General features: G+C 32.8%; 1 protein-coding gene across 1 annotated transcript; it reads right to left on the bottom strand.

Moving 5' to 3' along the window:
- Positions 1–5691: 5691 nt before the first annotated feature.
- Positions 5692–10195, bottom strand: LOC112038488 (receptor protein kinase TMK1). The gene is made up of 2 exons (XM_024071294.2): positions 7783–10195; positions 5692–6626 (listed from the first exon to the last, which is right to left on the bottom strand). Exons 1-2 carry the CDS (start codon positions 10079–10081, stop codon positions 6094–6096), a joined length of 2832 nt encoding a protein of 943 aa, XP_023927062.2. The 5' UTR covers positions 10082–10195; the 3' UTR covers positions 5692–6093.
- Between the last annotated feature and the right edge of the window lie 5980 nt (positions 10196–16175).

Here is a 16175-nt window from a genome sequence, read left to right as displayed (position 1 = left end):
TGAAATTAAAAATTTTTTGCTAAAAATACCGTAAATAAATGTAAAAACTAATTAAAATAGTATAGTGAAATCCATATATAGTACCAAAATATATAATGAAACTCTTAAATAGTAAAAAAAATTAAAAAAAATAATAAAATAAACCGACTTTAACTCTAATTCCAAATTAATCCATTTTTAAGCTAAATTGAACATGTTTCTTCGGGGCCAGCCTTTGGGCAACGCTACTTAGGCCATTGCCTATGGGCCTCTGCTGAAAGTAGGCACCAAATTTTAATTTGATAATTAGTTTGTAAAAAAATAGGTGAACTCTCTCGCTTCAAGAAGAATTTTAATAATTTTAATAATTGTGGGGTGATAGAATTCCAACTCATTTGAAATCCTAAATTGTTTAATAAAAATAAATTTTGTAAGCCTACCAAATAATTATTAGTGATTAATATTCTATAACAACATGAGATTTCAAAAATAAAATTTTCTCTCTTTAATAAAAATTTTATATATGAACAATGATATTTAATTCTCTATATCCATTTAATCTTGATTTGTTTTAGTATTAATTCATCAAATTATGTATTGAATTCATCTTTATTTTGGCAAATTGAGATTGTTAGTCGATTATATTTTAAAATGAATTTGAATTAGTGCCTTTGATAAATTATATTATATTATTTGCTTTATAATTTATTTTATTTTTTCATACTATAAATTTATGTTGTGAATTGTATTTCTTTTATAATTCTAGATATGAAAAACTTAAGAAAATGAGAGAAGAATAGAAATTTTATTTGAATCTCACATAGCTCTCTTAATCTATTAGTAGGAATATATATATATATATATATATGAAATTTCATAAATTAACAAAAATTCATTAAAACATAGTTACAATATAATGAAGTGAAACCCAACTGAAATATAATAATGAAAATAATCATGATATTTACTTGTAATATAAAAATTCTTAATAATATAAAAAGACTAAATTCTTTTTCAAATGCATGTATTAATGAATTTTATTGACACTACTGTTACATTTTTTATTTTATATTTTGTAAAAAAAAAAATTCAAAACGAAAATTAATAAAATTCTAATTAAAATTGATATATATCAAAAGAAAATAAGTGAATTAGTCATATGATCAATTGAAAAGTATATATTAGAAAAACTTAAATTTAAAAACATAATTAATAAGTTTTCATATCAAAAAGCAGGAAGATCGAATGAATTTTAAAAGAAATGTCTAATATTAAAAAAATTATTTAAATAGAAAATGCCCTATTTAACATTGCTGCCTTAGGCCTTAAATTGTCTCAAGCCAGCCGGTGTTTGTTATTACTTTTTTAAGAAAAAATAAATTATAAATATCATCCTCTTACTTTGCCTAAAATTCAATTCACACCTCTAACCTTACCTATGGTGGAGACTTTACTGCCTTTTGATAAAGCTAAGCTATTTTGTAATAAAATGATTCGTGTTTAATTTAATTTATGGCGTCATTTCACCCAAAAAAAAAAATCAATTTAATCCTCCTGTTAATCTCTATCAGAATTTAGTCATTAAGAACCCCCAAACCCCCAAAACAACATAATTTTGCATTGAACAAAGTTGAAATTAATGGCAGAATTCTGACAGAGACTAAAAAAAGGGCTGAATTGAACAAAATTAAAAGTTATAAAACTAAATTTAATGAAAGTGGAGTTAGAAGATTAAATTGAATTTCAAGCAAATTTAGAAAGCACAATTTGTAATTTAGCCACACACACACACAAAAATATCCTAACAAGAAACTTGAAGGTTTGTTTTTTGGAAGTGTTGGGTTAGGTCTTTGCTTTTACGGGCTTTAAAAGAGGGTTAAGCAGAACTCCAACAAATCCAACCAACTCCTTTGCTACCTTGCCTACAAGGCTCAAATAGATGTTAAAAAACCATAATTGAGATAGGTGCCAAATGATCGATAAATAGACCTAGAAAGAAGAAAAAGTAGTACAAATTATTGAGGGAAAATAATAATGAAGAGAAAAGAAAGAGCTCATCAACTTTTACGCTCTCTGTAAAGTCCATCATTGAACTTATCCGTTCACAAATGTATTGCCACTTATTACTTTAACTAAAATGGATAGAGAGGTCATATACGAAAACCACAATGTATAGACTATAGACTATAGACTATAGACCACAATAAGAGCATTCTTATCAGAATTGGTTGAAGGGATTGAGGCATAGAGCCCTGTGATCCCGCAATGTTTGCCCAGACAAGCCACACTGTCACTGCTGACCAATTCACATACAACTGAATGCACATTGATGATGAGCATGAGATTAGTTTCTGTATTGATGCACATTGATGATGAGCATGAGANTAAAAATATTAATCTATACAAACAATAAAATAAATAAACAATAATTAAATAAATTATTTATTTCACATTAATAGAATAAATAAAAATAATCAATTTATAATTAATAACAATCAAAGTAAGAGATTAATCTCTATATATATATATATATATATAATTTGAACAATAAGTTGCCCGACTAGTCAACATTAAATGCCTTGTGGCAGATAGCTGCTACAGTTTAAACATCTGACAAAGCTTGGGTTCAATATCCATTTGCGCTATACCTGTAATGACAGTGACACATGTCCACTTTTGCCAACGTGCCATCATGCCGATGGGTCTAGTGTATTAGATGCACTGGAACCACTAGAACCAAGCCAAGTTATTGAATATCCTATAGGATGTTTTAATATGAATCAATGTAAAAATATTATGAGTATAGTAAAATACAAAATTTCTTTCTCTATTCTTCTAATAAGTGTTTAAATATTTGAGTTTATAGCAAAAACTTACATTTTTTTTTTTTAGTAAAACAGTAATACTTATTAAAACACACATGAAAATAATAATAATAGTATTTTAAACCAGAGTACAACTATAAAAGGACCTAACCTTTATAGTTGTAGACTGGAATTATATATAGCGGATACTAAACACACATAATCAATGTGAGATAAATATCCTTATTTTCTTTTCTTTTTTTGAGTGAATAGTAATACTTATTAGAAACAAAAACTTAAAATTTAACTTAAATTTTGAAATTGTAAAAAAAATTAAGAGAGAAGAAGGGAAAAAAAGATGGAGAAGTTTTTAAGGTTTTTCTGTTGTGAAAAACATAAGTTAACTGAACAATTTTGAACTTTAATATTTAACTCGACTCACGTGATTAGAATCCTAACTACAGGCCAATTGCATGAGTCAAGTTAAATACTAAAAGTTCAAGATTAAAAAGAAACTAATATTAATTTCATACATACGTAATTCGTACCGAAAATATGCTTCTCAATCTCAATTCGTAGGATATTTTAAGGCCTACTTGAGTGATCGCCAATCCCCATGTGCATGAATCAATTCTATACCAACCATTAAAATGGTATAAACCAAATAGATGATATTTTCGGTTTTTGAACAAAAATTAATATCTTATTTATAAGTATCAATTTTTTTTCCCAGAAGAATTATAAGTATCAAATTAGACTTAAAATTTTTGTGAAAAAAAATACTTTAATTCATAATTTATTCCATGATAGTAATATTATTTCAAACATCGTACGAATAATAACTCACCCCAAAAAAAATTTGGTCTAATTAATTCCACACATCGAATATAAAATTATTAAAAGAATTATTAAAAAGACATCATTTACAATAAAATATGAAAAATGTTAATGTCACAAAAAAAAAAAAGTTATAACTTTTGTTACAATTCCATACATGATAAGTTGAAGGTAGTGAAGAAAAAATAATAGGTCTATAAGAATCCACATTTCTTTCATTTATAATTTATTATATAGCGAGTTGTAACAAAAATTGTAATTTTTTATATTATTTATTATTATTATTTTTTTTTTGGCACCAGCGTTTCTCATTATCAATTGGCCGTAAAATCCGCGAAGTAACATCACACAATAATGACAACGATGATTATTGCTTGCTGGTGAATAAAGAAGAGACATGCAGTCATGTCGGGACTCCGAATTGGAAAAAAAATAATTATATTTATTATATTATATTATATTATAGAACGAGGAATGCAGCTGGCATGCATATTGAACCAGAGGTACCATGGAGACTATGCAGCAATTTATGATTTATCAGTCATCATGGTGGTGAGGCTGAGTCAAAATATAACGTAAATCTCGTTTTCATGACATGCTACCAAACACTAGTATGGATTTCCACCCCCCTCCTGGTCTTGAGTTCAAAAAAAGAAAAAAACTAGTACGGATTCATATACTCCTAAGGCTACTATTAATTGACGACGCAGTCCTCATCATTAAGGACAGAGATACCATGGAAATGACCATTTGAAAATGACTGGCCTTCCTTATCAAAAAAAGAAAAAGAAAATGACTGGGCTTCTTTTTTTTCCTATTTTCAAATTATTTTTCCTTTAATGAAGTGTTTGTCTATTACAATTTATTGGTTAATTTATTTTTTTATTATTATTTTTTTTTTTTTGGGCACCAGCGTTTCTCATTATCAATTGGCCGTAAAATCCGCGAAGTATCATCACACAATAATGACAACGATGATTATTGCTTGCTGGTGAATAAAGAAGAGACATGCAGGCATGGTCGGGACTCGGAATTGGAAAAAAAAAAAATTATATTTATTATATTATAGAACGAGGAATGCAGCTGGCATGCATATTGAACCAGAGACCATGGAGACTATGCAGCAACATGGATTGATGATTTATCAGCCATCATGGTGGTGAGGCCGAGTCAAAACATAACGTAAATCTCGTTTTCATGACATGCTACCAAACACTAGTATGGATTTCCACCCCCCTCCTGGTCTTGAGTTCAAAAAAAAGAAAAAAACTAGTACGGATTCATATACTCCTAAGGCTACTATTAATTATTAAATTAATCCTATGGTTGACGACGCAGTCCTCATCATTAAGGACAGAGATACCATGGAAATGACCATTTGAAAATGACTGGCCTTCCTTATCAAAAAAAGAAAAAGAAAATGACTGGGCTTCTTTTTTTTCCTATTTTCAAATTATTTTTCCTTTAATGAAGTGTTTGTCTATTACAATTTATTGGTTAATTTATTTTTTCCAAGTTATTTATTGAGGTATAACCTTAAAAATATATATAGATATATATGGGAGAAGGTCTATAACTTATTGGTATAAATCTAGGAATACACCAATTTATATTTCTTGGGTTTTGGAGGATAATAGGATATGTTCCTATATTCATCTTTTGGTTAAAAAATGAGACTTGTAATGCCACCGTGCCAATGAATGACGAAGTAAAAACAGAACAGCATGCAAAGTTAAGCACACCTTCATAACATCAATCCCCTAATTCTAAATTCTGAATCAACAGTAGTATTATCAAATATTAAAATTCTGAAATTTCTTGAAATTTAAGAGTTTTTTTTTATTTTTTTTTATTTTTAATGATAGTGAGAATTAGAATTTTAAGAGTATTAGTAAGAATTGAATTCCACACATGAAATTTCATAAGCAGGCAAATTTTGAGCCAAAGCATTGTCACAGAAACTTAATTGAACAATTGTTTTCATGAGATCAACTCAATGAGATGACATCAAAATAAATAGCATTCAAATTATGTGAATGAAGGAAAACTTTTGAGGATATGCACTAGTCCATATAAAATTAATTAAAATTCACTGAAATCTACTAGCAATTTGTACACTGGATAAGTAAAATTGGACTCTCCAATCATTAACTTAGTCCTTTTCTTTATGCTTGATACACTAACAAACATCACAAGGATGAACTCTATCTAACTCAGGCACAAAGGGGAAAATTAAAGATACCTCCTTGAGTTTTTCTGTCTATCTGCATATCAAGGACTTCTAAAATACCATAACATCAAAACCGTTCAAGCTGTAGAGAGAGGGGGAGAAGAAAAAAAGAATCTCCATCGAGGCATGGAAAAAGAGGACAAACCTCACCCAAAAGGAACAAATAAGGCACAAAGGGCAGAAAGAATAAACACGATAAATCACATGGGGCCATTAAGAATAATCCAACTTCATTCCCAAGCTTCAACGTCCATCTGATGATGCAAATGATTCTGCAAAACCAGATGGCCGATTTGGAATGCTGGTTTGGGTATTGTCTCCACTAGCAAGATACGATGATGAAGTGGATTCATTTATGTTGCTCATTCCCTCAAATTCCTGCCACTTCTTGAGTGCTTGCGGTAAGGGCATATCAAGGTCAATACCATAATTGTCCTCATTATCGGGTTCAGTTGGTTTCCAGAGCTCAACAAGAGAAGAAAGCACATTCACTACATAAGCCATGTCAGGCCTCTGGTAGGGTTCTCTCCCAGTGCAGTGGCCAGCCAACTCTGCAACAGTATTAATACTGGCAAGGCTTTCCTCGTCAAGATCAATTGTTGGGTCAATGGCCTTCTGAAATGCATCCTTGTTAAGGTACATTCTACGGAACCACGTGACAAGGTGCAAGCTTTCTTCAGGCTGGGATTCATCGAGTGCCTTTCTACCTGTGATTAGCTCCATCAAAATCACTCCAAAGCTATACAAATCAACCTTGGTAGTCACCCGTCCGGTCACTGCTCAGTCATCCATGAAAGTTTAATGTCAGTACCACAAGGATTGATAATCAATCAGAAACCACAATCATAACAACAATTTATACATGACTATGGTAAGGTATGCAGAAAAAGAAGCAGAAAAGAAAAAGGCAATATAACAAACAGGTATAATACATGAATAACAAATGTCTGCTTTAGGATTCATTTATCCTATGAGATGAATTTGCAGGGACAGAAGCCATTCCATTTTGTTTCCATAACATTTAATTAAAGAAATTTTCAAGTACTGTCTAAAATATATTAGAGAAGAAAATAAATTTGTATGTCCTTAACAATGGAGACCTTGACAGAACACACAAAACAATGGAATTTACATGCATAAGCACCACCATCGCACAATATTAACAGCAACATACATGGTGAACTGTCAAAACCCCTGGCCCCCAAAATAAAAGGATGACATTATATTTTGCAAACTGACTATTTATCACGCACCAAATTCATATCTCAAAACTGCAGCATACAAAAATAACCAAATTCTTGCAAAGGACAGAATGGACACACATTAAACACAGGTACAAATAAAATGTAGTATGTACGAATTTAATGTCCTCTCATGAATTTAACAAACTTATAGGCTGAAATCAATGTATCTAGCAAGGAATGAGAAAAACTTAGTACTAGTACAGGAGGCTCTGCAGAAATATCAGTTTAGCTCTCATGTTTTGAGGGCAAAATGAAGTCCTAACTAATCAGATAGAATATGATTTTGAGTTCAAAGATGGTGCCTTCACAAGTCACATTGCATATTATTTTCCCCACATCAACTTAATTATGTTATTTCATTCAGATTCTTAAAGATGTTTTCAGGCAGTAACATGAGAACAATGGTCTTCTTAGAAAGTGGCTCTATATTGTGAATGGTGAAATAGACAAGGGGCTGCTATTTTGCAGCCATGTAAAATGCAGCAAGCCTATGTGTGACTCAACTTTCCACTTAGTGGTTTCTTCTGAAGGTTCGATGTTTGACTGTTGCTTAAATTCAAAAATCTAATCTTGGTTAGTCTTGGTTATTTCAAGGACAATCAGCTATAGATTTTTCTGAGCATAGAAAAGTTTAGAAAAAATTTAATACCTCTAAAATATTTAAGTAAAAGAAAATTTGAGAAGGTACCTGCGTATTCTGGTGCAAGATACCCAAAAGTTCCAGCTAGTTTAGTTTCAACAGAGAATTTTCCTTCTGGAGCAAGTCGAACCAGTCCAAAGTCTGACACTTTAGCCCGCATATCATCTCCAAGAAGAATGTTTGATGGTTTCAGATCCCTATGGATAAAGCTTTGATGGGCTAAACTATGCAGATATTCAACTCCCCTGGCAACATCCAAGGCAATGGTCAGCCTTCGTGTCCACTCAAGTGGTTTCAACCCCAAGTCTCTCCAGTGAAACAGATGCTGACTAAGACTCCCCTGGGGCATGTATTCATAAACAAGAAGCCTCTCATTTCCATCCAAGCAATACCCAAGAAGTGCAACTAAATGCCGGTGTCGAACCTTTGTAAGAACCGCAATCTCAGACATGAATTCAGTCTGACCCTTTTCACCCACTGGCCCTGATTCCATTCTCTTCACCGCAATCTTCGTCCCATCATGCAACTCCCCCTTGTAAACGGTTCCAAAACCCCCTCTTCCCAATATATTATCCTCACTGAAATTGTTGGTGACACTCTTCAAAACTTGAATGGAAATCACCATATTCCCAGCCTCCACGACATGAACGTCATTGTGTCCATTACTCCCGGCACTGAAACCATCATATGCACCACCATTTGCACCACTCGGCGCAACAGTAATCTTCACAGCACCCTGGTCCCCAGAGAATTGAGGATGCACTACCACTGCGTGAGGACTTTGTACTTTACCAGAACGCTTTTTCTTTTTACTTAACCAACAGTAAACCGCAGCCCCAGCAAATAGCAGTACCACAACACCACCAACCGAAGCCCCCACAACAACTCCAACTTTAGATTTTGTCTTACCACTCTCAGAAACACCATCACCACCACTACCACTGGATTGTGAGCCAGGAGGCGCCGGCGAAGGGGAACTACTTGTAGCCTTTCCAATATCAGGATTCCCAGCCGTGTTCACCTTCACGCCATTTCTAAAAGACGGTACAGACCCATACAACCGATTGTTCGAAACATCAAGCTCCACAAGATTAGGCAATTTCGTAAGCTCACTCGGTATAGTACCCGTCAGAGAATTACCCGATAAGATCAATTTTTGAATCGACGGAAGCAGCGTGAAATTGGGGGAAATAGTACCCGAAAGACCCATCTTCTGAAAATTAATAACCGAAATGTTGCCACTTTCCAAACATACAACCCCCTGCCAAGTATCACAAGGGTCATTCCCTTTCCAATTACTCGCAAACACTTTCGGATACCCAAAAGCTTTCACAACCGATAGCAAAGCATTAACACGGGAATCACAAGCTTCACCGGGCACATCCGAGCAAAAACTGTTAATCCCACTCATATCTACATTCACGCTACTAGGAAACTTAGGGGCCGGCCCTTGAAGCAAATTATTAGTCAAATTCACAGTTTTAAGGCTAGGAAGATTCACAAAAGACTCCGGAACAACTCCAGTCAATGAATTGTCCCTAAAACTAGCATCGCTGAAGCCAGTAACTTTAGAAAAGTCCGGTATCGGACCCGTAAACTGATTCCCGTGTAACCAAACGCTAGTCAAGGAAGTCATGTTAGCTAAAACAGCAATAGAACCATTAAGCTTCGTATCACCCTGTTGCCCATTTAGCCAGAGTTCCTGAATACCCGAGCCAGAAAAACTCGCAGGCAATTCACCCTCTAGGTAATTGAAAGCCAAATGCAGAGTCGTCAAAGACACCAAAGAGCTTAAGTCTGGGATATTACCGGTGACGCTACAGTTCGTGGCCTCGAACTTTTGGAGTGAAGTGGCTTCCTTGATGCTTTCCGGGATGGCCCATTTGTCAAAAGGGTTGTCGTCGATGGTTATGGACTGCAACGAGGTCATGCCGGTGAAGAAATCCGAGGGAAAGCTACTGAACTGGTTGCTGTGAGCTATGATTTGAGTCAGAGTGCTTATCCCCGCGAGGCTTGGGAAATCGCCTGAGAACTGGTTTCCTTGCACCTCAAAATCGCTCAGGGCGGTAAGGTTCTGAAGCTCCTTCGGCAGCGTACCTTGGAGATTCATGTCCTTGATTTGGATCTTCGTGACCCGGTTCGACCCGTCGCACCTTACGTTGTCCCAGCTACACGGGTCCGACGCTGTCCATCCTAGAGACCCGGGGTTCTTTATGCTCTCTTTAAAAGTTTTCATCACCGCCGCGTCGTCGGAGTAAACGACAACCACATTGCCACACAGAACGAAAACAACGAAGAAAAAGAAAATCCTCAAAACGACATAACCACCCTTCTGGGTTTTTGCCATGGTTTTAAGTTTTTTTTTTTTTTTCAAGATAAAAACTCACAAATGTGGGTGTCTATTTCTTGAGTTTTCTCTCTTTTTCTCCCGGGTTCTGGTGCTGCTTTCCAGAAAAACCCAGAATAGTCACGCCTATCCGGGTTGTTATAGTTGTTATTTTTCTCTTGAAAAAATCAAAGCTGTGGAGGAGAAAGAGGTGGATTTTTTTTTTTTTTTTTTCCCTTTAGATTTTGTTAGGGTTTATGAAACGGTGGTCACATAAAAAAAAAAAATAAAAAAAAGGGTTCTTCTTTCAAGAGGGAATAATGTTTGGAAGATGAAGCGGCGGCGGTGATAGGGCCGGGGAAGAGGGAAAAAACTGTCTACAGAAAAAGAGCATTTAACAAGGGCGTGAAATTTTAATATTTTGATTTCTCAATCAGAGCCGTTGGTTATTTGTGGGTCCTATATGAGATTTTGTTGAACAGACGGTGGAGATTTGGGGTGGAGTGTGTTAGTTTGTTTGGGTAAAATAAAGCGTGGGGTCCAGAGAGGAGGTTTTAAAAAAAATCGTCTGGACAGCATAACACTCTCTGTATACGGACGGTACTGCACGTAACGTTTAGTGGGGGTTAAAAGAGGTTTTGCCTTTTTTCCTTTTTCTTTATCACTTCTTTTAGATAAGGGCTAACCTCTCTTTGTTGTATTACCACCAAACACAAACATATATATTTTTTTGTAATTTTTCTTTTTATTTTTACGGTTATTTTTTTTTTCTATGAAAGCTATTTATAAGAGTGTTTAACTAATTATATCCTCAGAGTCTTAAATAAATATTCTTATTTTTAATTTCTGAATTTTCTAAAGTTTGAATTTATGAATATCTCATTTAATAAAAAAAAAAAATTTATAGTAAATTTAGGAATATACCAAAATCCATGGCATCCTTAAATGTTAATTTTTTTAATTTGTGTAAGAAAATTTTGTATTTACTAAATACTGATAGTGGTCCATTTATAAGTATTAAAATACAATCATAAATTGTGCGTAAGTTTTAGTGTATATGTGGGCACATTCGCGGACTCAAAATTTTTGAAACCAATGAATTAACATATTTCAATAAAATCGCTTTCAAAATTTCTTGTCGTTTTTGTATTTTTGTGGTAATAGACTAATAGCAGTGTACAAAACTGGATAATCCTTACAGAGATATTTTCTGATAGACTATCCCAAACTTAAATTGCCAAATCAAACAAAAAATGATAGGTTCCAGTACAAACTTGCCTTACCTACTTGGAAAAAAAAAAAAAAAAAATCTTACCTTTTTAATCATATAAAAAGCTGGCTCTTTACTTCTTCTTTATGATCCAGCTGTATAGATATTTTTTCAAGTCGGAAATTACGTGAGGAGTTGTTTTTCTTGAACTAGTGTGACTGGAAAAGATATTGAGGAGCTGTTTATCCCTTGATTGCTTCTAGTTTGTCTCATATTTCCTTTTAGGGACCACAATGATTATGTTTAATTTCAAACATTTTTTTGTTGTTACTTGAAAATTATTTTTTCACAATAAAAACAAAAACTTCATGAAATTTTCACAAGAAGTTGACAAACACTTTCTGGAGTTTTTACAAAAAATTATTATTATATTATTACAATTTATGTTTCACAAACGCGGCTAAAATATTTAAGAGCGCATATCCGTGTAGGTACCCACTAGCACCCAATACAATTTAGGTGTTTAATTTATTTAAATTTTTATTTTTTTTAATAAGTTTTATAAGTACTTTAAACCACATTTTATGAGTATTATTGTACTTCTTTACTATTTATTATTGTCTATATTATTGTTACTTAATTTACAAAACCTAAAATAAACATATTAAATCAAAAATATTTAATATAATTATTAATATTAATTAACTGTCATGTACTTTAATTTTTCAAGAAATGTTATATTCATATACTCATTTCAGGTCGGTCCCATGTAACTTAGATTACAATTTACAAAGAATAAAAAAACAAACAAAAGAATTTTAGTGTTCCAACCGCGTCAAAGATTGGATCAGACTGTCTTGTCTGACTGTGGTCACATTTTAAGCACGTTTGGCATATCGAGAAGCCCGAATCCAACGCTAATAATCAGGATTTTTAAGTAATTACTATTAATTAATTATGGGATTTGTATCAAATATCCATATTACAGTTTCTTGTTTCTACTACTTTTAATGCTAGTTTACGCGTTGCCATTTTTTTTTGTCAACATCCGCAAGAGTTTCTGACAAAGCTATTAAAGAATCCTTTATTTTTATTTTTATTTTTATTTTTTATTTTTATGAGGAACATGGGTGCTTTACTGCTTTTAAGGTATATAGTGTTTATCTCAAAAAAAAAAGTATATAGTTTCTTTGCGAGTTGTATAATTATTTTATAGCTCACTTTTTAAAGTCATTAAAAAAAATATCTTAAAAGCACATGAGTCTATAAGAAATTTTTTTTGGGGGTTTAAATATCTTAAAAGCACCTGAGTCTATAAGATATTTTTTTTGGGGGTTTATAAGATATTTTAAATATATATTTTTTGAGTAAAAGATATTTTAAATATGGTTACATTAATAAGTACAGGTTTTTCATAATAATAATAATAAGTAGGTTTGGTTGGTGTAGCTGATAATATATATTTTTTCTACTAACATCAAAATCAATATGCCAAAGGTCTTGGGGTTGAATTGGCACCTCTTCGTGTACACAGTGTTTGGGGGTTTAGGAGAAAATGGGTTTGAGTTGTAGGATTAACAGCATGTTGTAATTATTTTTCAAAAAAAAAAATCAATATAAGAAAACCCAATATTCCACACCAATTAAAGTATATCAGGTTATTCTCCAAAAAAAAAAAAAAAAGTATATCAGGTGTACAAAATACTGATCCAATGGCAGAATCAAAATTTAGTTTTAGGGGTTGAAGTTGAACTAAATTTAGATAACTAAATTTTTGTTGTAAACTATAATATATTCTATTGTAAATAAAGTTGGATATGAGGAAGGTCCGGTTTGGGATGGGAGTGCTCCACAGTTCAAGTTTTGGGTCAAGATGGGCAAGAATAAATGGGTTATCAAACACTCCAAAGATGAAGAAGAGGTGGGTCTTGGACAAAGTTCAGAAATGAAATGAGCAATTTTGGGTCTCTGGTTTGTGAAATTGGTTCTTTGATGGGTGTAAAATTATCAAACACATTGTGACTTTGTCAACACCACCTGTGGGTTTCAATACACATATATGGAAATGGAACAGATTTGGATGTGGCTTTTTTGGATTGTTCGTGGTGTTTACACGGAAGGTGTGTTGTGTTTGGTTATTAGGTTGATTGTGCTGAAGCTTAACATGGTTGTTGAATCTAAAGACTTCCATTTCAAATTTTTAGATTGTTTGTTTGTATAATTAAGCTTCCTCATTCTAAGTCTTTAGATTGGAAACCATAACATGATTGTTGAATCTATTGCAGTGCTGGCTCTAGAAATTTTTTTTAAGATAGTCATTAAGAAATTTAAATTATACAAAATTTAATAAAGCGATAAGTTGAATATTTATTACAACTGTGAGTCGAGTCACTAAGGAGAATAAAATTGTTGCAACTGCAAAGCCAAAAAGAATATCATTATTGTCACCATCAAGAAGAACTGACAACCACAATATTTTTCTTGGTACCTTTTTTTAGGGAAAAATGAAAATAGAAATTATTTTTATTAAATAGGTTGAACGAGTTATAAATTTGAATATTTAGTGATTTTTATCTTTTTTATTATTATTATTTTATAATAGGATTTTTGTTAAATAATTTGATCACTTGATGTTGTTTGGTCTTGTCTTGTTTTTGTTTGCTTTATGTTTGTTATTACTTGGACTAATATTTATTGTTGTTATTTAAGCTTTTTCTTTTTAATTTTATAAAAGGGATTAAGGATTATATTTGTAGGGCATAATAAATTTTGAAGTAATACTATATCCATAACATTTTTACAATAAATATAATGCAAAAAGCTGTTATTAGAGTGTAAAAAAATAATATCATTATTGGGCTCAAATTAAAATTAGTAACAGCTTACCACATTTGATTTGTTGTAAAAGTATTGAAAATGTTGTAAATGTAGCATTATTCTTATTTTTGTTAAACACAATTTTGTAATTCTCAAGTCAGGGTGTTCAACATTTTTATTAAATTGGTCACAATAAGTTAGCTGATAAGATCCAAGATCTTATATGGGAAATAGCTGAGTTCAAGGATAGCTAGCCTCCAAGAAAAGGGGATAAGGCAAGGTTTTCAGACCTGAACCGTTCATTGAACCGTAAAAGGGAGAGGTTCAAGGTTTTTGAAGTCGAACCGAGGTTGAACCGTGATGACGTCATAATTAATTTAATAATTAATTAAAGCCTAAATATAGATATTAAATTAATAAAACTAGCAAAATTGACTAATATATCTATATATGTGAGGAAAATTTAATGATTTTCAAGCATATATTTAATAATTAAATAAGAAAGTTAATAAAATAAAATAATAATCATGAAAACATTAAATTTTATGATTAATTTTTGAAGTAAAGTTGAATATCTTTGAAGGATTTTAATTATAATTTTTTTTATTCCTTGTAAGAGATGGATAATTTAATTAAGCAGAATAAAATTGTGTTAAGTTTTTTTTATTAAAAAAAAAAAATTGCTAAGGGGTTAGACCGCATGGTTCTTGCCACCGGTTCGAGCGGTCCAACCCCGGTTTAAGGGTTCACGAAATTGTCATATATGCCCGGTTCTTTATGCTTAAAAAACCAATTTTCATCCCGGTTCCCAATTTTCACAGTCCGACCTCCCGATTTGGTCCGGTTCTGAGAACTATGATAAGGAAGAGAGAATTAGAGAGTGGGTGGAAAAGAAAGTAAAAGAAACTTTTGTGTTATTGCCTATCCATTTCTGTGAATATACTCAAGTATATATACAAGCCTTATCACAATACTAAACTAATAAATTATTACAACCAATGATTCAGTAAATACCAACTAACTGATCATACTCAACTAATCAATGATTACAACCAATGATTCAGTAACTACCAACTAATTAATCAATGATTAACAGTGCAGTAACCGACTAACTAACCATTGACTAACAACAATACTAACTGACTTAACTAACTAACTCAACTCCAGCCTTGGTAGCACAACTCAGCAGCCTTGTATCAATACTCCCTTCCTCAAACCACCTTGCCCACAAAGTGAGGAAACTGCTGTTGAAATTGATATAAATCCTCCCAAGTAGCATCCTCTGGAGTGCACCCTTGCCACTGCACCAAAACTTTAGTGACTAGTTTGTTTCTGAGCTAGAGAGATCTATCCTTCAAGACTGCCATAGGCTCTAGAGTGAGAGAACCTTCTAATGTAACAACAGTGAGTTGAGAGATAGGAGTAACTTGGTGTCCCAACTTAGCCTTGATATAGGTAACATGATGAATTTGAGAACCGATGGGTAATTTTAGTTTGTAGGCCACTTTTCCAACTTTTTGTATGACTTGGAAAGGACAATAGAACCTTGGAGACAATTTACCAAGTATGTTATGCTTCAAGGACCCCTGTTTATAGGGCTACAACCTCAGATACACCTAATCCCCCACTGCAAAACTCCTCTCAAACCTGTGCTTGTCTACTTGAGACTTCATTCTTTCTTGAGCAAGCAACAAATTCTGCTTAAGCAATGACAAAACTTGCTACCAAGACTTCAAATGGTCATCAATAGCTCCCACAAGACTCGTACCAGGGATGTGATCCAATAGTCTTGAAGGTGGATAACTATATAAAGCTCCAAAGGGAGTTAACTTGGTAGAGATGTGAAAGTTGGTGTTAAACCAAAATTCAGCTAAAGGCAACCATTCTACCCAAGAAGAAGGCTTATCAGCTACAAAAGCCCTCAAGTACTACTCTAAACTCCTGTTTACCACTTTAGTTTGACCATCTATTTGAGGATGGTAAGTTAAAGACATGGCTAACTCCACACCTTGAAGTTTCATTAATTTACTCAAAAAACGAGAAGTGAAAACTGCATCCCTATCACTCACCACATAAGCAGCATGCCAA

This window comes from Quercus suber, unplaced genomic scaffold, assembly GCF_002906115.3.
Source record: "Quercus suber isolate HL8 unplaced genomic scaffold, Cork oak 2.0 scaffold_204, whole genome shotgun sequence".
In the NCBI taxonomy this organism is placed as follows: domain Eukaryota; kingdom Viridiplantae; phylum Streptophyta; class Magnoliopsida; order Fagales; family Fagaceae; genus Quercus; species Quercus suber.
Note: the sequence above shows the minus strand (reverse complement) of the source record. Positions and strands in the feature narration are given on the sequence as shown.